At 41.8% G+C, this 23855-nt stretch overlaps 1 protein-coding gene across 2 annotated transcripts; it reads right to left on the bottom strand.

Annotated features, from left to right (window-relative positions):
• Positions 1 to 6641: 6641 nt before the first annotated feature.
• Positions 6642 to 21878, bottom strand: PRSS35 (serine protease 35). 2 transcript variants are annotated; one of them, XM_045867180.3, is made up of 2 exons: positions 21402 to 21878; positions 6642 to 10005 (listed from the first exon to the last, which is right to left on the bottom strand). In XM_045867180.3, the coding sequence occupies exons 1-2, from the start codon at positions 21854 to 21856 to the stop codon at positions 8748 to 8750; spliced, it is 1713 nt and encodes a 570-aa protein (XP_045723136.2). In that variant the 5' UTR covers positions 21857 to 21878; the 3' UTR covers positions 6642 to 8747. The 2 variants fall into 2 exon arrangements, with proteins under 2 accessions (XP_045723136.2, XP_054361429.1); XM_054505454.2 differs by having other exon boundaries at positions 6642 to 10000; positions 21402 to 21534.
• Between the last annotated feature and the right edge of the window lie 1977 nt (positions 21879 to 23855).

The following is a 23855-nucleotide window of genomic DNA, read 5'->3' as shown; positions in this document are numbered from 1 at the left end:
TCTCTTGGCATTGCATTCTTTGTGTATGGATGTTATCAACCTTACTGATAGTCTACAAAAATGTTAAACATACATGTCTAAAAATGAGCTCAGTCTTTTTCCTCAAGTCTAGTTTTCTGTCTTGTTTGGTGGTCTCACCATCTACCTAGGCTCCCAAGTCTCCCACCTGGGTGACATGACACCCTCAATTCTTTCCTGCATTCAGTGGGCTACTGAATATACTGAGCATTCTGCCTGACTTGCCGTCTCCTGCCATTCCCACTACCACTTCCTTAGCACAGCAGCTCCAGCGGCCTCTACACAGGGCTCTTTGCCTCTAGTCTAATCCCCACCCAAACCCACCCGAATCCAGCCTAAAGGGTATTGCCAGGTTTCCTTCCCCAAGTGCCCATCTGATCACATTTCTCTAACTTAAAAACCTACATCAATTCCCGGTCAACTAAAGGTTAAAGTCAAAACTCTCTAACATTGCATTCAAATCCAAAAATCTTTTCAAGGCTCGAAGTCTAGCTTGGTAACCTCATTTCTTTCCATTCGTCACCAGTAGGAGGTGCTAATCTCCTATAGCAACAATCCTTAAATACTCACTGTAGCCTAAACACACCACTTACATACTTTTGCACCCCTCCCATGGATGCCCTCCTCTCCCCCAGGTTCCCCACTGATAGGTTGGAAAACTTCAACTTACCCTTCAAAACCCAACCTAGGCCTCACTTCCTCTAAGAAATATTTCTTTATCATATCTGCCCACCCTGAGAGAGTCAGTCCTTCTCAAATGTGTTCCTTCAGCACCTTATACTGAACCTTTTCCACACTATTTTTTTATATGTCTGACTTCCTTAGTATATTATGAATTCTTTGAGGAAGGGTAGAATCTAGGACTTCACTCTATATCCTATGTGCCTAAGATTGGACTCAATAAAAATTTGTTGAATTAAATTGATCTAACCTACATTGTGAAATGGATTATAAATAAAAATATATATATAATATCTAATTTTCAGGAAGTATGTAGAATTGGATTTTGTCACAAATTGTAAAATGATTGCATATGCTCAAGAGTTTTGTAAACTTGACTCATTTCTTACCATCATAAAACAGTATTATAACAATGTTATTGCGAAAATGTATTTCCACTTTAGAAAAATACTGAAAAGAATACTCTGTATGTATTTGATAGTTTACCACCACTTTCATTACCAGAGTCCTTGAGGTAGCTTACAAGAACATGTATAAAGGCAGTTGAAGCCTAGAAAACATTTACCCTGGAAGAAAAAGACAAACGTCATCATTGTGCACAGAGGGAGAGCTATGGAAGGTGGAAGAACAATTCATTTAGGAACCACTGTGACAGTGGTTCCCACACCTGGATGATCATCCAGTACTTGGAGAGCTTTATCAAATACAGATCTCTGGGCCTCACTCTGGCAGATTCCAGGGTAGATCTCGGGGAGGCCCTGGAAACAGGCTTTCTAAAATAATTCTCTAGGGCCTTCCGATGAGCAGCCAAACTTGGAAACCACTAGGCTAAGGGAAACCACTGAAAACCCAGAGATCCAGATCTGTTTAAAACTTATGGGTGATTCCAGGGAATTTTAGAAAAGGGGACTTTTCTAAATACTTCAAAATAGGAAAGCCACAAAGAGTATTGTGTTTCAGCTAGTCTAAAAATTGAGACGTTTAGTTACTAGTCATAAAAAAGATGGTCCATATTGCATTATGATACAGTAGTTTCCACCAAAAACCAAGCTTTAATTTGAGGGTATGCGCAGGAGAGAGATGCTGCCATCTGTGGGCCTACGACGGCCCAGGACAGTGATGTGGAGCCACATCAGTCATGTGGCCATCTGCATGAAGAGGCACAGCTGCCCATTTGGTGGGTACAGTAGTGTCACTTAGTTTCCCAGGCCACAAAGAGAGCCTTTTAAAGTAAATGTTCTAAGTACAGTGGCAAAATACTAAATTCAGGTCCTGTCTCCCAAACAACATGCTTTTATTTTTAGGCAATTGCTTGATAAAGTGGAACTTTTGTTTGGCAGTAGAATCTTGTCACCAAGCCCACAGTGATTTTTTAAAAGAAAAAATAAGCAGCGTGTTTGTAGGTATCACAAAGAAAAATTTTCGAAAAATTTAAAGCTGTATCTTCCAAGATTTGTTAGCTGCAACTTTTTCTAACAGCTGATCCATTCAAAGTGGTTTTGAGGGGAAAAAAATCCATGTGTCCTCCCAGATCTCTCTACTATGTACTAGTACATTCTTTTCTCCTATACCCTGAGATTTATGTTGTTGTGTGATCAGGTATGTGACTTCATTAGCAGTAGTTTAAACTCTAAGTAAAGCAAAAATTGCAAATTAATTCATGGGAGGAGAAGGGCTGGTAGGGGGAAGGTGCTTGGAACCCAAAGGGACTTCTCCTTACCATCCAGAAGCCTCAGTACTGTAAGGATTATTTTAGGAAATCCCTGAATTGCTTATCTAGTTTATAAGCTCCTTGATGGGCAGTTTTTAGAAAAACATTATGTTGTTAGCTAAACCCCAGTAAGCTGGAAGCTTGGGAGTAACATAATGAGGGGGTAGGGGCAGGGAAGACGAGTTTCAGAGAACAGAGGCACATTACCCTAATCCTCCCAGCACACGCACCACACCCAAACTTCCTGTTCGTCAGGAGAAATGATTGCTGGCCTCTGCTTATGAGAAATGCCAGTCTGTCTTTCTTTCAATTATATCAGGGAATTTCTATAATCTTATAAGACTAACTGTAACTATCAGCATATTATATTTGCTGAGCATTGACTTTATACAAGGCAGTCCAGTGTGGTTGGACAATTAAAGGTATTTTATTCCACACTCTGAATGTTTTCCATCACACCAGAGTCGCTGTACCTCTCTGCTGCAGTGCTAAGTGTAGGCGTACGTCGGCGGCAGCCGGGTGACAGATTCTGAACCTGCAATAACATGTTAACATTCACAACGCACAGGTATTTTAACTGTGAAGGAGGTTGGGGGTTCGATAAAATATTTGGGAAGGATATTTTTCTTGACTTTTGAGATTAGAATTTCGTTTGAGTATAAAACAAGTCAATTATGTAGTCCGCTGATGTTTCTCTTAAAATTTTTTGGAAGTGTTAATGGGGCATCTGAGTGGCTCAGTCGGTTAAGCATTCGAGTCTTGATTCGGCCCAGGTCATGATGTCAGGGTCGTGAGATGGAGCCCCCACCACACGCCTGATGCTGGGCATAGAGCCTGCTTAAGATTCCCTCTCTCCCTCTCCCTCCACCCCTCCCACACCCCCCGCCCCCCCACTTACGTGCACACGTGCATGCGCGCACACACACACACACACACATTCGTTCTCTCTAGGAAAAAAAAAAGTTAAGCTTTTTGGATAAAAATTTTTCTATGATGTAATGCCTTCCAAAACTCATACTGAACATAACTAAATTTAATATTGATCATGTAATCATTATAAATATGACATATATTGGTATGCCTCCAGGGGCCAGTGTGGTTCACATAACTAACAGCACCAAAACGATTTTGTAGTCTTTATACCTTTTTTTAAAAAGTCCTTTAGTGGTTTGCCTGCATCCTCCTTTTCTGTCAGGCTATCACTTCTTGGGATTATTGTAGACTTGCCTTGGCAGCAAGCGACCTTCTAACTGTAATTTGAGAAATTAGATCACCTAATTTGTTAAGATTATTTCTACAGCAAAAGTAATTTCGTGTCACTCATTTGGGGCCTCATATTTTTTGTTGTATTTTGGACACTTGAAATTGCCCACAAAGGAAATTCTAGGTAGCAGATCTTAATGGCATATTACAAATTGCTGATGAAATTAAAAGTAAAATATACAGAAGAATAAGGAAATGCGTGGTCATCAGGCTGAGCAAGAGCCTGGAGGAAGCTTCCAAACTCTGTATTCAGTCGTGGGAGCAGTTTCTGACGTATTCCCTTTATCTGTGCCCAATGGGTGAAAGTGTACACACTTTTTCAGCTTACAAATCGATACATACAGGATTTCAATGACATAAATGCGAGTTTCTGTATTAGTAAAATGTTTACAAACACAGATGGGAATGTGACAGGCTTAGTTTGATAACACCACACTGGAATGCAATCATGGATCATATGATCACGTGGACTGCCGTGTAGACTGAAGTAGATGTGCTAAGTAGCCTACTTGTCCCCAGTGCTTGATGAAAGTAAGTGGATTTTGGGCACCTGGGTGGCTCAGATGGTTAAGCGTCTGCCTTCGGCTCAGGTTATGATCCTGGAGTCCCGGGATCGAGTCCCGCATCGGGCTCCCTGCTCCTTGGGAGCCTGCTTCTCCCTCTGCCTCTCTCTCTCTGTCTCTCATGAATAAATAAATAAAATCTTAAAAAAAAAAAAAAAAAAAAGAAAGTAAGTGGATTTTAAGATGTTATTGGAAAATTTTAAATGTGACTAAAGCAAAAAGATTTTAGGGGCAAATTTTGAGGCAGAGATGATCTGATTAAATGTTTACATGGCAGATGGAGAGGATGAGGGGTACTACGGATGCCTGGCTCCATCAGTTTGTAGGCCCTTTTATCAGAAACACACACATGAGTCAGGAGGGAATATTGCAAACATCTGATTCCTTAAGTACCTTGCTTCAGTATTCCCATGATAAAATTCATTGCAAATATTACCATTATTTAAATATGTAGCTGTAGCTTTAGTGCAATATACAATTAAGACAATACCTCTAGCATTTCGGAGCCTTGTCATGTAGCACAGAATTAGTAATGCCCTGAAAGAGGAACCCTCAAGGTTTACTTGGTGATATTTTTTAGCATGTATTGGCCACCTCCTCTGTGCCAGGTACAAGCACTCGAAGTAACGATGATGAAAGTGGTGAGAAAGAGTTTGGTTGCCCTAAGCTGCCATTCACAGCCTTCGCCTTGCTCCTCTGTTGGCTGCTGTGTTTGTGAGGTTTCCTGGGCCCGGGACAAGGTACAACTTCTGGCTTTTGAATGGGCACCTGTTGTGGACTGACTGTGCCACCCCCCAATGCATACACCCAGTGTAATGCTATTTGGAAATGGGGTCTTAGCAAGGTATGTGGGGTTAGATGAGGTCATGAAGGTGGGGCCCTTATAACGGGATTATCCCTTATAAGAAGAGACACCAAAGAGCTCGTTTGCATTCTCTCTGAATGTTCACAAAGAAGAGGTCACGTGAGTCTACAGCAAGGTGGTACCTAGCAAAATTCCGGTGGTTAAGCCCCCCAGTCCATGGTATTTTCTTCTGGCAGCCCAAACTAACTAAGACAACACCTTACCTGGAGGTAAAGCAAACTAGCCTAGATTTGGATTACAAGCTAAGTTGGCCACCGTGCTCTCGACAGTTGAACTAACTGAATCAAATTGCCAGTTATCAACCCCAGAAAGAAGTAGACAAGGAATTTCCCTCCCTAGGCTTATTTGTAAGTAGAAAAGAAAGCCATCTAAGACATTTTTTCCCCCTCAGTTAAATGGTGAATCAATAAAGAGTCATGAATCCACCTATACACTGACCTCATCTGATGAGAACATGATTTCATGATCAATTAGACCAAATCTCCTAAGTATCTTGGAGCCTTATGATTAGGGCATTAAAGAAAGAGCAATTCTAGCTGGGGGGAAAAAATCAATTTATTAGAAATATTCTTCCATTAATTAATTGGAGATGTTTACTAAACATAAAACTATTTTTTAAGCCTTGGCAGGTTATCTTTAAAATCAGTAGCGAAAATGTATTTGTTATAGTGACACCATATAAAAGAATATATGATCCTATTTCCGGCTAGAGATCCACATCTTTGTAATGCTCAGTGCTTGGTTCAATTGCCTTACCCCAATATTCTTAATTAAGGATCAACACAGTTCATTTTTGATAAGAGTAAACACCCAATTTGCTAGCAGAAGGGCAAAGAATTATGAGTAATTGAAATGTGGAGTTTGGGATAAAATGCAAGATAAACAATGTAATTTTTGCAGAATGTAACAAACTGATCTAATAATTTAAACTAAAATAGTAAGTTATATTCCTGAATTAATTTTAATAACTAACCAATATTTAATGGGTGAAGTTTTTTTACTGGAAGACCATGTGAATGGGATGTGATGGAAGGAAGTTAAAATCTAAATTTTGGAGTTAAGCTAAATGATCTTTATGGTCTCTTCTAATCCTGAGATTCTTTCTATGAAAAAAGAATTTCAAAGTATTTTTTCATCTACAAATAAAAAGGCTAATAATTTGTCTGGAACTCTGATCTTGCTCACATATGCATTTAAATCTTTTTTCAAAAAGAACATTTGGGATTTAAGTAAGCACATCAAAAAAGAAAAAAAAATGTCTCTTCTACCCACACACTTATCCATTTGAGCAAGAAAAAAAAAATGAAACACATTATTTGGGTAAAGAAAAAAATCACACAATTTTAAATTTCAGTTGGTTTGTAAATACTGTAGTTATTTGAATTCAAATCACTGATAAGTTTCTTCAGGCAGAAACTCACTATAGACCTTTGCACGCAAAAGACATCAAGAGTGTATTTCTTCAGCTATATGAAATCAATTTCTATTTCAAATCTGATTAAGTGTAACAGGAAAAGATTGTGAGATAAAACTTTCTGAGTAATACAGTATACTTTAGTGGTCCAAAATAGGTCATATAAGATTCATGATTCACTTGGTAAAGAAAAGAGAATGACAGAATAAAATAAACCCCTGCAAATACAATAGGCTAAATTTTGTATTTTTGGAAAGTACAATGATTTTAAGGAAATCATATGTATTCAGAATTTAAGCTTCAGCTCCAAACTACTGACATCAAATACCCTAAGTTATTCTGAATTTACAGAAATCCCAGGAATTATTTTCTAAGAATCTAAGATGAAGATTGTGTGCATTTGCAAGCATGTAAGCGTGCAAAATTCATGTCAAAGCACTTTCAGTTGCAGTGATCATATAGATGTTTCCCCCAAAAAAATCTGATCAAAACTTTAGAGTCAATAGCCCTATCCCACTAGCACCAATGATAAAATACTGCTTAGTGAAATGCAGTTAGACTTAAATAAAATCATTTTTTTAGTAAACTACACAGTTAATATTCACTGAAACCCTGTATATAAAACATATATGTGGATATAGTAAGAGTTATGATTGATTTATTTTTTTAATTTTTATTGAATGATTTTTAAACAGATTCACACTACAAAAGAATGTATACTTGTATTGAATTCCAGCTATTTTGGACAAGATATACAAAATCACTTTTTATTATAACCTAATCAAATGTTCTTTTGCATACTAATCAAGGGTGTAAGTCCCCATTCTTTCAAAAAAAAAAAAAACAAGTAAAATAAATTTGAACTCTGGCAGAATCAGTGACTTAGGTGAGTCATGAGAGAAAAGAATGTGTGCCCTAGAAACTGCCAAAAATAGCAGACCAGAAATTAGGCTTGCAATTCCTGAATTTTATGGTGCATTCAACTGCAAATCACTAAAACCCTTTAGACATAATGGCCTGAACAAACTCACTTTTACTACCATTCAGCAAATATCTGTCCATTCAAGAAATATGTGAGTAACGACTGTGTTTTGCCTGAAGACAGCCACCGGTTCTGTCTGCTGGGGCCGCCATGACGACCTGAGCCAGTGTGCGGCCTTGGCCCGTGATGAAGAGAATCAGAACCTTCTTTTAAAAATTGTATGTGTAAATTCTATTCATTTTAAGGGATTTATCTAAAACTGCTAGTCAGAGAAATCGCCAAAATAATATGTGTGTGGCCCTATTAAGAAAGCTGAAATCTATCAAGGGGAAAAAGGCTCTCTCTTGAGAAAGACTAAAATTCTTGGTCCTAAAACTCTTAACACCTCATACATAGAAGACTAGCATTAAATGAAGAGGCTTTCAAAACATGACCATTTATAACTTGTGAACTGTCTTCCTTCTGCCTTCATGAAAAGTCCACGTTCTGAACATTAAATAAAAACTTGAGATCTTAAAATAATCTCAGCTTCCCTATTTTTAAACTAGATTCATTTCATAGAACAAAGTATTTCTCCCATTTTTAAATAATACACACTTCAGTTGACATTTTTTAAAGCAGTAAAATAGTTGCTAGCTTTGTTTATAAAATTTGCTGTATCTTGCAATTCTTAAAAACACCACCAACAACAACTAAACCAAAGTTTCTCAGACCCAACAGAAAACACTATATAAACATGGAGGGCATGAGCTGAATGGGTCCATCTCCAAGTAATACAAGCCGTTGTAAATTATTGTCTCTACCCTGATGCTAATCATGTCACTGTCTCTATCTGTATATGCAGTTTCCCCTTTAATATGCAACCAGCACCCTATTAGATTCTTGATAGAGTAGGACCCTGAGAATAAGTCCATTAAGAAATCACATATTATTTATAGTACCAGTCTGAAGTTTTAAAGTGTCTAATCTTAAGAAGGCAGAAAGAAACAAAAGACTTCCCATAAATGATACTTATCACCCTGTAAAGAAGAATATATACTTGACATTGAGGTGCCCATCTAGTTTCAGTTATTTATACCTAGGTATTTTTTAAACAGATAAAAATCTCCTAATTTTGAAACGATAAATTTATAAAAATGTTGTTGATAGGGTTCGAGTCCAGGCATAACCTAGGAAGTGATCTTGCTACAATAATCATAACTGGAGTGCTCTGCAATTTAAATAATCCATTGACTCACTGCAGGTTTTTGTTAGCCGTAAGTACAGTTGGCATTATTTCCATGAATCCAGAGGCAGATCTGGGCATACTTGAGGGGAGTGATGCGCACCGCCACGTTGTAGTCCTTCTGCACACCGTGGACATCCACCCACTGGTGGCCTGAATAGACCGCAATGATTTTGCGCTTCCAATTCTTCTTGTCTGGCTCTTTTAGACGCAGATAGACCCCGGAACCAGTGGAGCCTGACTCGGCGTCGCAGTATTGATAGAGGAGATCACTGGATTCGTCGGACACGCTACAAAACCTGTAGACTAACTGATCGGCCCTATCATGATCAAATCCTGAGAAGTGGATCATTCCCCCAGGCAGCTTCTTGATGGTTGGACTGATTCCCAGTTCCATGTATTTCTTTTTGTGAGCGCGCTTCAACTCCAGAAGAGCATAGTCATAGTCCAAGGCAGCATCCCCCTTCCCTCCTCTGGCCCAGCCTTTGGGAATGTGCGTATTCTTGACCCGGGTCCACTGGAAGGAGGGCCTCCCCTCAGGGACTCTACGACCCCGACCAGATTCCTTTCTTCTTCTTCCAGCCTTGGCTCTCTCCAGATTGTCTGTGGTATCCTCTCGCTGGTCGCCACCATTGGCTTCTCTCCTGCTCCTCTTAGAACCCCTCCGTTTCTTGCCACTGCCCTTATTTCTAATCTTCAACAACCCTACCCTTAGCTTTTTACTCCCTTTGATGTAGTCCTTCCCATCATGCACACAGTGGGCAGCTGTTAGAACATGGCTGGGGGAAATGAGAATACCACTGCAGCCTGTGGAGAGCTTCACGGCTGTGTTGAAAGGGAAGTTGGTTAAGAACTTTTTGTCCAAGATGCTGAACCTGCTGTCTGTGCCATACACCTGTCTCTTCCTCCTAACGGATGCCCCTTTCATGCTGACATTTTGAGTGGGCTCAAGGACCACATCTTGGACTTTCACTCTGGTCAAGGTTCGGGTGCCATTCTCAAAGACAGTCTCGTAGGAAAGAGAATCTTCCAGATCAGAAAGGCTGGGAGGTGGGAGTTCTTTCTGGCATTCAATGCCACACACTCTATTGAGCACCATCTTAGCATCTGCCTCAAAGGTGGGGCTGGTAAGATGGAAAGTCCTTTCACTGACAACCCGGGGGATTTTTCTTAAGTGCCACACAAAATCCTGTTCCATTTCGGATCCATCAATGAGGGTCCACCCGAGGGTGAAAAATATCCAACAAAATAACATATTTGCCATTTTGTTCTTCTCTTCTGTCCTTAAAAATATAAAAAGAAAGAGAAGCTTTATAATGTTCTCTTTTTAACTACGTTACTTATCATTTCATTTAGGCCTTGAGTCCTTAATGTACCATCACCACAAATAGGAGTCCTTATTAGATTTTACCAAGATTAGAGAAACACCTTGCTAAGTAGGCTCACACAGACTTCCAAAATTAGTAAATTGTATTTCACCCAATCTTCCTTCCACCAGCCCTAACCCACTATCCCCCACCCCCACCTGCCATCTCCGCCTCTATCTCCCCAGACAACCCAATGCATGGGAGGGTTAGATGGGGTGGTGAACTGGGGTCCCCTATTGCCTGAGCCACTCTCCCTTCCTAGGTCTCCTACAACCTTATTTCTAGGTGATTTAGAAATAAAGATAGCAGCAGATGTCCGGCATTTTCCCCTGCACTTAGCTCTTCAAGAGCAGGGATCATAAATTCCTCATCTCTGGAGCATAAATGCCTAGCACAGAGCTCAGAAAATGTTCATTATAATACAGTGAGTTTCCTTAAACCATGGTTTGCAGACCAAGCTGACCGATGGTGTGATGTACCATGCACTTTTCTTAAAACCAAGTTGTGCTTGGAACTACCATCTAAGCAAAGCAACATACAAAATGCCTCACTGTAGAACTTTACTGTAGATTCAAATTAGTTGTAAGAATTTAAGGCTGTGGTTCTGAACTTGCCACTTGGGAGAACATGATCACGATTAAATATAGTCCCTTTCATCATAAGTCTCCTCATCTAAGAGCGGTGTTTTTGTTAAATATGTTTTCAGTTGCCAGTGTTTGATAAATTATGTAATACCCCTTGTACTGTTTACATCTTCTTGCCCTCTTTTCCTGCTTCTCTAGGCTCACTGGTATGTAAAGCTATTTCATAGAATTGATGTTTGCCAGTTTTTGCCCTGTGTGGGTGGGGACAGTGCTAGTGTTTTTTGGAGCAGGAGTTTTGAACTTCCAGGTCACTACTGTTTGTGAGCTCTGCTCCAAGTCTCTCTTTTTTTTAAAGATTTTATTTATTTATTTGACAGAGAGATACACAGTGAGAGAGGGAATACAAGTAGGGGGAGTGAGAGAGGGAGAAGCAGGCTTCCCACTGAGCAGGGAGCCCGACGCGGGGCTCGATCCCAGGACCCTGGGATCATGACCTGAGCCGAAGGCAGATGCTTAACGACTGAGCCACCCAGGCGCCCCATGCTCTAAGTCTCTTAAACTAATAGTTAAAATATTAAGGCTTAGCATATGCTATTCATTTTATAGAAAGCTGAGACAATTCAAGGTTAGATTATTCCTACAATGCCTTTACTCGCAGTGTTTTCTGAGAAGGCTGGTTTTTGGTTTGGGTTGGGGGGGTGGTGGTTGGCATGGAAAAAAGGCTAATGAGAAATGTTAGGAAGGGCCCACAACCCAGTGTAAGATCCTGTGCACTGTCATGAAAAGCAAAAGTTGTCTCCGAGGCAGAGCTGAATATGGGCAGCTCTCTCTTTTTTTTTTTTTTTAAGATTTTATTTATTTACTTGAGAGAGACAGAGAGAGTGAGAGAGAGAGCACTAGCAGGGTGAGGGGCAGAGGGAGAAGCAGACTCCCCACCAAGCAGGGAGCCCGATGTGGGGCTCGATCCCAGGACCCTGAGATCATGACCTGAGCAGACACTTAACGGAGCCACCCAGGGCGCCCGAATATGGGCATCTCTTGACACAACAGAGTTCATTTGGCCCATATACAAGTAGGTAAGTTTGTTAACAACACTAATGACATTCTTTTGATACAACAAAAACATTTACTACATGAACCACTTTATTGTTTAAACATGATATATTCACTGAAACATGACGTTAATTTGTATCATAACGTATTTGAACATATTAAGTGAATTCAGAATAATCTTTACCATGATTTGCATCAGCAAAATTACACAGAAGTTTTGCAATTTCCATTTTTTATCTACTCATACTTGCATGCAGAGCAGTGGTGATTCTGGTTAATATTAGACTGTCTTGTTTGCTAAATAGCTTGTAATTTGTTTTACTTTGGAGACAGGGCATTCTTCTGTACAGAGTGATGGATAACATCAAAAAATCAATAAAGAAAAAAATCCACACTCATGTCACAATATTTTCTAATCATCATCATGGCAAATGTCACTTTATACAAAGCTGTAATTATATTGGTAATGATGTTGTTGAGCCAGTTAGTATTTTCTTTTGTTATCTCCAATGAAATTTTCACAATGACTCTTTCATCAATTTCATTTAATTGAATTGGAGTGAAAAAGGCTAACAACTCAGTAACTCTATTGAGGCCTTGAAATCATGTTTTAGCGGGTAGTTCCCAAGATGAAAAATTATGTCTTTGTCCAAAAAAAAAGAGCTAAAATCAGAGTTATTTGCTGCCACTTAGCCTAAGAACAGAGCAAAATAGATTATTTTTAAAAATATATGTGTGTGGGCGCCTGGGTGGCTCAGTTGGTTGGGCGACTGCCTTCGGCTCAGGTCATGATCCAGGATCGAGTCCCACATCGGGCTCCCTGCTCGGCGGGGAGTCTGCTTCTTCCTCTCCCACTCCCCATTTGTGTTCCCTCTCTCGCTGTGTCTTTCTCTGTCAAATAAATAAATAAAATCTTTAAAATATATATATATGTGTGTGTGTTTTTGATGTTATCCACTTGATTCTTAGCAAAATTTCAATCAAGAAATTTTTTTGTGTGTGGACAACAAAATGCTTAAAAAATTGATTTTTTTATTTAGTCCTTTATGACAACAGCTGTCCATTGTGAACTAACATAAGAATACACCAAAGAGGGTACCTGGGTGGCTCAGTTGGTTAAGCATCTGTCTTTGGTTCAGGTCATGATTTCAGGGTTCTGAGATGGAGCCGAGGAGTCTGCTTCTCCCTCTCCCTCTACCCCCTCTCCCCTGCTCGTGCTCTCTCTCTCAAATAAATAAATAAAATCCAGAAGAAGAAGAAGAAGGAGAAGAAGAAGAAGAAAAAGAAGAAGAAGAAGGGGAAGAAGGAGAAAGAAGAAGGAGAAGGAGGAGAATGAGAGAAGAAGAAAGAGAAGGAGAAGAAGAAGAATACACCAAAGAAGGGCCCCTGGATGGTTCAGTCAGAGTTGGGCAACCAGCTCTTCATTTTGGCTAGGGTTGCGATCTCAGGGTGCCTAGGATAGAGCTCGGCAATGGGCTCACCGCTCAGTGGAGAGTGTGTTTCTCTCCCTCTCCCTCTTCCTCTGCCCCTCCCCCCACTCACACACACTCAGATGCTCTTTCTCTCTCTCTCAAATGAATAAATAAATCTTAAAAAAAATACACCAAAGACTGAAAGTCAGCTAAATATCCATGTTGAGAAATGCAAAGAATCACTCTGTACATTTTGACACTTGATATTAATGATCCATGGAGTAATCAATGTGTGAAAGGCATTCCTAGGCAAAACAGAGGACATCTAAATCATGGTACTGTGATATTGTTTCTCCGGTTAGGTTTTTTTTTTTTTTTCACTGCTATTTAATTTAGCCTTACAACTAAAGCTAGTTAGGGATTAGAAAGGCAGAATGCAAGTATTAAATGGTAACTGACAAGATGATCTGTTGCTACACAAACCCCTGAACTGGAAATGAATCTCAAATACAGAAGTTCACCTACTCTTTACCAAATAAAACATGCACCCTGTGCCATAATTCTCTAGGTACACTTTGAAGAAAGCCCCATGTCATGGTTAATTTTTTGTGTCAACTTGACTAGGCTGCGGAGTACCCAGTTATTTGGCCAAACATTATTCTGGGTGCATCTCTGAGGGTGTTTCCAGAAGAGAGTAGCACTTGAATTGGTAGATTGCGTAAAGCCGACTTCCTCCTAAATATGGGTGGGCCTTGTCCAATCAGTGGAAGGCCTGCATAGAATGAAAAGATGGACCCTCCTGTGAGGAAGGGGGAACTCCTCCTGCCTGCTTTGAGCTGGGACATTGGGGTTTTTTCCTGCCTTTGGACTTAAATGAAACATGAACAACTGAAAAGAATGTCATTAGTATGTTAATAAAATTCCTAACCTGTGTATGGCAAAATAAACCCTGTTTATTAAGGGATGCCCAGATTGCTGTCCCAGATCAGCAGGGTCAGCATCACCTGGGATCTTGTTAAAAATGCTAAATCTCAGGGCCCAACCCAGAGCTACTTTCCAAAACTCTCCATAATGGGGGAAGCGGGGGGGATGGGAGCTGGGATTCCCAGCTACCCATGTTCTAACCAGCCCTCCAGGTGATTCAGATACTCAGTACAGTCTGAGAACAACGGCAGCAGTAAGGGCCCTGGGGCAGCATCCTGAGCCACACCCCAGAAGGCAGTTTATCCAGGGATGATTGCTCAACCAAGTTCCAAATGACCTCTGCTGCTTCTTTGGGTACAAAACAAATTTATTCTAAACTTTGCTTTTTTACTGTGTTAGCAACTGCTAATGTTAAACGGTTCAGCCGTTAATAAAGAAAAAACATACTTTTACATAACTAAGTTAATACATCTGAGAAGATTCAAATTCAGTAGGCTGGGGGGGAGGGGGGAGGTGTGGAGAATGAGCCAAATGGGTGAAGGGGGGTGGGACCCAAAGGCTTCCAGTTATGGGATGAGTTGTGGGAATCAAAGGTGCGGCTGAGGGAATATGGCCAATGGTATTGTAATAGCGTCGTCTGGGGACCCGCGGTGCCTCCCCTGTGGTGAGCACAGCATAACCTGCAGAATCATCACATCACTGTTATACGCCTGAAACTAATGTAACATTGTATGCCCACCATGCCTCAATTAAAAAAATTCAGTGGGCTTGTATGTAATGCTTCCAGCATCTGATGGCTACAAATTCTGCACGAGCATGCGTTTGCCAGGCCCGTCTGGCGCCCCCGGAGGGAGTCCCACAGCAGTGCGCCACAGGAATAAAAGCCATGCCCGCGTCTAGCCTCAGGCATGGGAAGGGCAGGGCCTTATCATGTGACCTCAGAATCACAGTAATAAGAGGACATGAATTTAGTTAGCCTGTCTAATTTGGCCTGTAATTTAAAATTGGACAAATGTTTAAGGACACTTGCTTCTGGAAAATCTAAGTTTGCCTTGTGGGGAGCTGTCAGTGTAAGGTAAATGATAGCTCTTACTGACAGAGCAATCCACGGCTCAGTGGACACAGCTACATGTGCCCATCATCCAAAAAAGCACCAGCTCGTTGATCCAAAAAGAGACACAGGCCCAACTGGCGGGGCAGCCATGACATTCTGAAAGCTTTAATGTCCCATGTCTTCCCTCATCCTCCTCCTTTTTCCTGTTTCCCATCATAATTGTGACCTTCGCTGTCACTCTCCAGATGCCTCGGATTTGGGGCTTCATATTCCACTTTTGGTTAACAAAAGTGAGGCTGCAGTCATCGGTCTCCACCATGAGTCAGCGCACACACAGTTGATGATGGGTTGGCTCGTGGAGACAAATGGAGTGGAAGGGAACTAGGGAAGAAGCAAGAATCAGGATTTGTAGATGAATTCTTACCAACGGAGTAGCCACTAGCCATTATCTCACCTTCGCACTTGGTCTATACTAGTAGAAATGACCACACGAAACTACAAGAGATAACTTACTGTTACCGTTTGTTTGTTCGCTTCTGCTTTCTTTAGAGGTGTGACTGCTGCTAGTATTTAGAACATTGGAGCATCTGTATCAGTGCAGTGGTTTTGACCAGGCAGTAGGCATATTTGGGCTCAGTCTCATCCTTACCACTTATCGGGCACATGAATTTGGGCGATTCGTTAAGTTCGGTGTCAGCGTCCTCATCTGCAGAGCAGGGAGAAGAGTAACCTCTACCTCAGAACATAAGCACGGGGATTAAGTAAGATGGTATATCCAGAGAATTGTCTCTGAGCCCAGAGCACAGTAAGCAGTCAATAATAGGTTCTTTTATAATTATTATTCTACTTTAATGGGTGAATTAATCACTTTAAAATAGTTTATTACTTAAGCCAAAGCTATAGCACTTAGCGTCCTAAAACTAAACAGCCAAATATTTTTATTTCAGGATAGTCTCAGACACCCACTCTCAAACTCCCTTTTTCTTTGTTTTGTTATGTTTTTTGCTCAAGGGCAGCTACATTTTAGAGACTTCCCAAATGAATGCTTTCCTGATTACTCATGCCCGTGAATATCTGTGGCTTTGTCATATATTTTTCTCAGAGCTATTAAGCTTAAGTGTGATTAAACATTACCCAGCCACAGAACACTCGAATTGCATTTCCTGTGTCTTATTTATAGCCTGGATCTACATTAGGAATTCTAGAACTGCATCAGGCCCTCAGCCTAAAAAGAAACAGAGTCCATGTCAAAATAATTACTCCAAGAGAGTGGTTTATAGTGAAATAAAAACCTAAGTTTTTGAGTGGGTCTACCTAGAGCATATAGAATTTTACTATGGCATGATGTAATTCTAAGACTCAGTACCTCTTCTGTTTTGGGGGGCTTTTTTACCCTGAGAAGTGTATTGTTTAGCTTAAATAGGATAGACAGACTAAATAAATGATTACTCACTATATTAAATACTTCAAATGAATTATTTTTCCTGTATCTGAAAACAAGAATGCTGACTTACCATCAAGAATCTGCACTATGTGAGGTGATGGATATGTTAATTATCTTAGTTGCAGTAATCATTTCACAACGTGTATACATACCTATACACACACATATGTATATATATATATTTACATGTATGTATCTAAAGATATACAATATGTATGTATTTATATATATAAACAACATGATGTACACCTTAAATATACATAATTTTGTCAATCATACTTCAATAAAGCCAGAGGGAAAAAAAGGAATTTGCACTGAGCTGCTCTCCCTCACCTGGGGACAAACTTGCACTTCTCAGGCCTGTCTTTGCACCGGGTCCCTTGTTATGTATCGTGAGGCAGTTGTCCAATTTCATGTGTATACTGTGCTGCCATAGAAGCTGATTTTGCATGAACCTGTCACACGTCGCCCAGGGGTGGTGTGGGTCAGGGACTGCTCAGATCAATGACCTTGGAAGGCCAACACCAATTTCTACCTCGTGTGTTTGTTAGGACACAGAAACGACTGCATAGCCACTTCTGACAACATGCCTCTGCTTTATTTGGCCATCCACGTTTCCAGCCCCCTGCCCCCCCAACAGCACTGCCTGCATCCACACCTTACGTGCGGAAGCACGCACGGCCGTCTTCACTCCTCCTCCTCCTTCAGCCTCCACCTGCCCGGGAAAAATGGACACACAGCGGGTGGACACTGTGGCCTGGGCCAGATAGTCTCAATCACTGCAGACACAAGGGCTGGTTGGGGCAAAAGGCCGCAGCAGGAGGGGAGGAGTGCAAGCAGGGAGAGGAGGCAGGTGGGAAGCGAGCATCGCATGGCTTAGGTTGTGGAGAACACTTGGAAAAGCTTTAATAGTCACTCTCACAAACTGGGAGTGGATGCAGGGCAGCGTGGGTGTTTTACAACGTCTAATTCCCAGTCCACTTGAGCCCTCACCTAACGTCACTGACTGACTGGAGTCCTGCATGGAGACAGCATTTAAGTTAAAAAGCGTATGGGATCACGGTGACGAGAAAGTAACGGTAACTAGTAATTAGTGATGGAAGGTGTTTCAGGGGTTCTGGAGGCAGTGGGCTTTGAGGGCAGTATGATTTTCAGGAAGGTTACATAACCTCTCCCAACATTATTTCCTAATATCATTGGCTAAACAGGAATGATAGTTTAGAGTATTTTGGTGAGAAACTAATATGCTGTATACAAGCACAATGCCCAGAGCCCAGCAAACACCCACAAATGACCACAATCACTATTAATATCAAACAACCGGAACCAAAACATAGGTAGGTATTTCGAAGGGATCTCATACATCTCTAACGGCTGTGCACCTCATTGTGGTATGCCCCCAAAAATGGCTCCCGAAGAAAGCCATACCTGAATCCCCAGCACCTGTGAATATGTTCCTTACAGGGTGAGGGAGGCTGCACCTGTGATTTCGTGAACAATTGTTACATGAGGAGATTAGCTGGGATTATCCAGGTGAGGCCCATGTAATCACCGGGATCCTTATAGGAAGGAGGGTCAATGTGGGTGGGCTCTAGAATCTCCAGAGGGCAAGGGAACATATTCTCTCCTCGAATTTCCAGAAGGAATGCAATCCCGCGGACCCTCTTTATACCTCTGGCCTCCAGAACTGTAAGATAATGTGTTGTTTTAAATCTCTACGTTTTTGATCATTTTTACAGCAGCAGTAGATAAAGATAAGAGTCTAGTTTTTACAACTGTCTGCCCTGGATGTTTAAAAAGAAAGAATAGTAGGGAGTGACATAAAGTGGAAAAGAAAAGTTTGGTTCAGAGACTTAGACATAAATGAAAATTTTCATTTTAAGGAAAATTATACAGTCCTTCATTTTCAAACTAAAAACAGAAGATCGTGTTAAAACTTTTTGGTAGCTGTGGTAGAGAGAGACAAGAACTGGAACAGGGTAGACAAATTTGTTTATTCCACAAACTCATACTGAGTGCTTACTATGTTAGGCACCATTTCCAAGTTTCTTTCCTTGTTTAAGAACCTCTGTGATAGGGCGCCTGGGTGGTTCAGTTGGTTAGGCGACTGCCTTCGGCTCAGGTCATGATCCTGGAGTCCCGGGATCGAGTCCCGCATCGGGCTCCCTGCTCCGCAGGGAGTCTGCTTCTCCCTCTGACCCTCCCCCCTCTCATGTGCTCTCTCTCATTCTCTCTCTCTCTCAAATAAATAAATAAAATCTTTAAAAAAAAAAAAAAAAGAACCTCTGTGATAATCCTCCGGACCTGCCACGCTGGAGTAGAACACTTCTAAGATACCTCTCAGCTCTAACGTCGCAGGCTAAACCACAGATGAGAAAACACGTCACTTAGTCATGAGTGATCCTCAAGAAGCTTAAATGCTGGTTCCGGGGGTAGGAACTTGCCTGCTGTTCGCATTGCCACCACTAGATGGCAGCGCTAGGCTACTGATGGCAAATATAAAGTCCTGCACTGAAATTGTTTACATTCACTGAGCTATGATACAGAATTTATTCTAAAAGCATGTAGGATTCAGCAGGGGGATAAAGTCCAACTGGCTAATAATATACTAAATGGTTGTCACATATGGAATTTATCACATTTAGAAAACCCATCTACAGGCCACAGAGCCTATCCTGATGAACTGAGGGCTGATGATGCTGTCTACAGCCAGACAATTTTCTGGCAGGTGGGTTTTCCAAAAACCATTATAGCACCAGCACCCTTCGCTCTGACCTACAGCACTGCTAAATAGTCCCCGAAAATGTGCTGCAAGTCGTTTCAACACAAAGGAAAATCTTCAACTTGCCAACTATTTCACATGTTTATCAAATACTTTATATAATCCATTACCAAAGGAGAAGCGCTCCACTGACTCAGCGCTGAAAAGAAATGGCAAGAAAGTTCATTGACAGTGCGCCAATTTCTATTCAAAATACCATACCATAGCACTATTTTCAAGTTGAGTTTCAGGAATGGGGACAAAGTAATGTCTGCTTTAAAAATTTGGCAGTACTCGAGGGCAGGAAGATGGTGAAGTGACACAGTTAATTATTTTACAGTAACCCACAACTTCTGTTTCTCATCACAATAAAAAATAAAACCCTCTTTGTTTTTTAGCTATTTTTCCAGGACATGGACATTTCAATTTATGTAATGGATATGCTGTGTGTAAATCAACTTTGGGGTGAATGGCACTAAGGGAGCCCCAGGGGAACCCTCTGCTGGCTCGCTCATACACGGAGATAGGAAACTCACGGCATATGGCTCCTGACTTAGTTTTTCTCTGGCAAGTTGGCCTTTCAGAGCCAAGAATATATGTAAATGTATGAGCCTCACGACTCTGCAGGCTTTAAAGCATCTTAGGATCACAATGTGGCTGGCTAATCGTGCGTGGGTCGGTTTAACCTATTTGCAGCTCTGGGGGAAAATAACTTTTATACCACTCATTTGGCTATGCTGTTTCCCAGCCTCTCATCTCAGATTTCTCATCTGCAAAGTTAACCCAAGGCCAGCTGAGGTGGTTTCAGCCTCCAGAATTCCGAGTCTGATCCTACTGTTCACATGCAATATGCTGGCCTTGGACATTGGAGCACCGGCCAGAGAAACATAAATAATGGACTCAATAGGGAAAATTAACTCACATTAGCAATTGTTTATTTTAACATATAACGAGCACATCCCATGTGCCAAGCTCTAAGCTAAACAATCTCACATTTAAAAGCATGAAAAAGAGTCTCAACAGTGTACAGGTTTCTGAGTTGTCTGCAAGAAAAGTGGGCAGAGTATCCATGCTCAACCTCCTCTCGCACTAAGGGGGCTCCTCTAATATCTCCTAGTAAAAATAAAATTCCATATACTTGGCCACTGCTTTCAAGCCTAGATGTCTTATTTGCCTGGAACTTTAACATTCTCTCTTCTAAAGTATAAACTAGATTCTAAGCACAATGCTCCAGGATTATTGGACTTTTATAATACTCTGTAGAGACAAATGTACTGGAATAAAGTGAAAATTAATTTTAGAAGTGAGAAGGGTTAAAAAGGGGGGAATAACTAGGTAGGACAAGCAGCTTCTTTTCAAATCAGTAACAGTGTAAAAAGGCCAAATGATGCTGGGGGGAGTGTTTCTACAACTTTTCAAAAACTGTTTAATTATGGAAAATTTCCCGACTACACAAAAGTAGAGGGAAAAGTTTTAAAAAAAAAAAGTAGAGAAAAAATGTAACTCCATATGCCCATCACCCAGCTTCAACAATTACCAAGATTTTGCCAATCTTGCTTTGTCTATCCCCCCTTATTTGTATTTTAAAGCAAGTACAAGACGGTTCAATTCCATTTCACCTTCTCATTTTAAAAATGTTTTTCACTGCTCCTTTTGCTGCCCCGTGCAGCCAAGATGATGAAAGACAGACAGAAAGTCAGAGAGATTCCCAGCTTTCATAGTAACCCTGCCAAAGAGGCTTTCAACCAGAGTAGACTTTCCAAGAATGGTTTTACACCTTTTTCAATGGCATCTGTTAATAATCATAAAAATACAGAGGGTCCCCTCTGGTACCGCTTAAGTAGAAAGAATTCCATTTACAGTCCAATGCAAACACTGTTACTGTTAATATTCAACTGTGCAGAGGCCGGCACTCAGGGCTGCCTATCAGGAGAGTAGTTTCTTTGAGGACTTAAAGTGCTAAGTTTGATCCCTATCTCTGGAGCCCTTCAAAGAAGCTCTCCTCGGGTGGGTCTGCCTTTCTCAGGGAAACGCCAGGATCTTGGGTTTTGCCCCGTCCGCGGGGGGGCTCCGTCCTTACCTGCGAAGCTTATTCGGCGCTCGCGGCGCTGCCCAGCTCGAATCAAAGGCCCCCGAGGCGGTCAGAGCGCGGACCGGGGCGGCCGGGGGGCTGCCGCGAGCCTCGCGGACCCGCCCGCACCACCAGCGGCTCGTGGCGGAGACTGCGGAGGAGGCCTGCGCCGAGCCGCGCGCGGGCCGGCACTTGGGAGGGGAAAGGGGGCGATGACGCGGGCGGGCGGACGCAGTGGGGGAGGCGAAGGAGGGGCGGAGGTGGGCTAGAGGAGAGGCAGGGAAGGAGGGAGGGGGAAGGAACCCGGACGCCGGGTGGGCCGGAGGAGGGGGGTTCCTCGGACGTGCGGAGCAGACGGGCCACCACCTCGCACCCCAGTATCTTTGTCCCCAGAGTGAAAGAATGAAGCACGAGGAAGAATGCATGGGTCGATTCACAAGAGATGTCCCCGTGATAGTGTGCATCCCTTGCACGCTATCTCAAGAAGAGACTTGAAAGTTGGGGAGGAAGGGTGATGGGAGTGTGTGGGAGTTGTTCTTTGAGTCTCACTACCCCCGGCTCTGCCTAGACCCCAGCCATCTGGAAGAACCAGAGCTGTTTTCCCACCCCCATCCAAGCCGTCTCTGTCGGGGGTCTCGCTTCTTGGGCCGTATCCCCCACAGGGCAGATCCCACTGGTGCGGGTGCCCGGGTGCCCCGTGTGAGGGCTGCGTCTAACCTCAAGTTCCCGCGGGCGCCCCCGCCGGGGCTGGGCGGCGGGGCCCCTGCGAGCATCCTGTGCCGCCGCCAGGGGGAGAGCGTCAGTTTCCGTCCGTCCACAGCCTAGTTGGCTTTTTCTGTTTTCGAAGAGTTTCGGATTCTTGCCCCCCCCTGTCTTACGAGCGTGCTAACCTCGTCCTTGCTCACTCTCCTCTTAGCAGACATACTCCTTTGGAGTGCGGACCACCTGCAGAAGGGAGTCTCACTGATTCAACATCTACTGAACTGCTACTGGGTGGCAGGTCTGGGGCAAGATGCACCTATACCAAGTACAAAAACTGGGTCCTGGCCCTCAAAGTAGGGAGATCAAAGAAGTGCACAAATACTTATAACACAAGGTCTTCGCATATTCCATAGCACTTGGCTCATTAGTGGGTTATTTCATCTCTCAAGTTTCTATGTATTTTTTTAACAAAATGAAATCAGAATATATATATAATTTATGTATAAATTAGAGAATTTAATTCTCTATTTATAGAGAATATAAACAGAATATATATATAACTTAGCATTTTTGTATATGCACTCACCCATATAATTAAAATCCATTAATGCTTTTCATCTGGTATAAAATAATTAGTTCTGAAGCTCTGTCTCACTAATTAGGTCATAATCTTCATAGGCATCTTTGAATCCCCACCTTCTGCCACAGAACCTGGCATATAATAGATGTGGAGTATGTATCCCATTGAAAAAGTTTGCCGGTGAAATTGAGTGTGGGGTAGTCCTAGAGAATGCCCAGAACTCAGAGTGGGAAGTCCCATCTGACACTAAATACCTGTGCCCTGGGCCTCATTTTCTTCAACAATAGATCCAGAAGGTTGAGCTGGGTTGGGGGCGGGGGAGGGGGGGGCGTCCTACAGTCTGCACTTCTCAAACATTAGGAGATTCTAACACTGCATAAATCCAGAAGGATTTAGTGCGAGCCCAGGTCTGACTCCTTTCAATTAGTCATCGCCCCAGGTGAAACTGACTCCATGTGCTCTCATACTTTCAGGGCCCCCTTCCTGAACCTTATACCCTGAGCACTCTTCCCTACCTCCCCCCCAGGTTTACTGAGATATAAGTGACATATAACACTGTGTAAGTTTAAGGCAAACAGTGTGATGATTTTTTACACACACGCCTTGAAAAATGTTTACCACAATAAGGTTAGTTAACCCATTCTTTACCTCACCGCATTGTCATTTTTAAGTTGTTACGGTGAGAACATTAATGCTTTATTCTCATAGCAACTTTCAGAATTACAATATTGTTAACTATAGTCACTGTGCTGTCCACTAGATCCCTGAAATGTAACCATCTTATAACTGAAGGTTTATACCCTTTGACCAGCATCTCCCCATTTCCTCCCCAGCCCTCAGTCTTTGGCAACTACTCCATTCTACTCTGCTTCTGTGAATTCAATGTTTTTAGATTTCAGAGCTCTCAAGTCTATCCACGTTGTCTCAAATGGCAGGATTTCTTTTTTATGGTTGAAAAATATTCCGTTAAATATATAAACATATATAATTTTTTTTATTTTAAGTATATTTATATATAAAACCTTTTCTTTATCCATTCACCTGTCAAAGGACACTTAGGTTGCTTTCATGTCTTGGCTACTATGAATAATGCTGCAATGAATATGAGTGTGCAGATCATCTCTTTGAAATAGTGATTTCATCTTCTTCACATATATACCCAGAGTGGAATTGTTGGATCA

This window comes from Mirounga angustirostris, unplaced genomic scaffold (genome assembly GCF_029215605.1).
Source record: "Mirounga angustirostris isolate CCGP_5_RB_7025 unplaced genomic scaffold, mMirAng1.0.hap1 SCAF_8, whole genome shotgun sequence".
In the NCBI taxonomy this organism is placed as follows: Eukaryota; Metazoa; Chordata; class Mammalia; order Carnivora; family Phocidae; genus Mirounga; species Mirounga angustirostris.
This window is presented reverse-complemented; position numbering and strand designations above follow the sequence as displayed.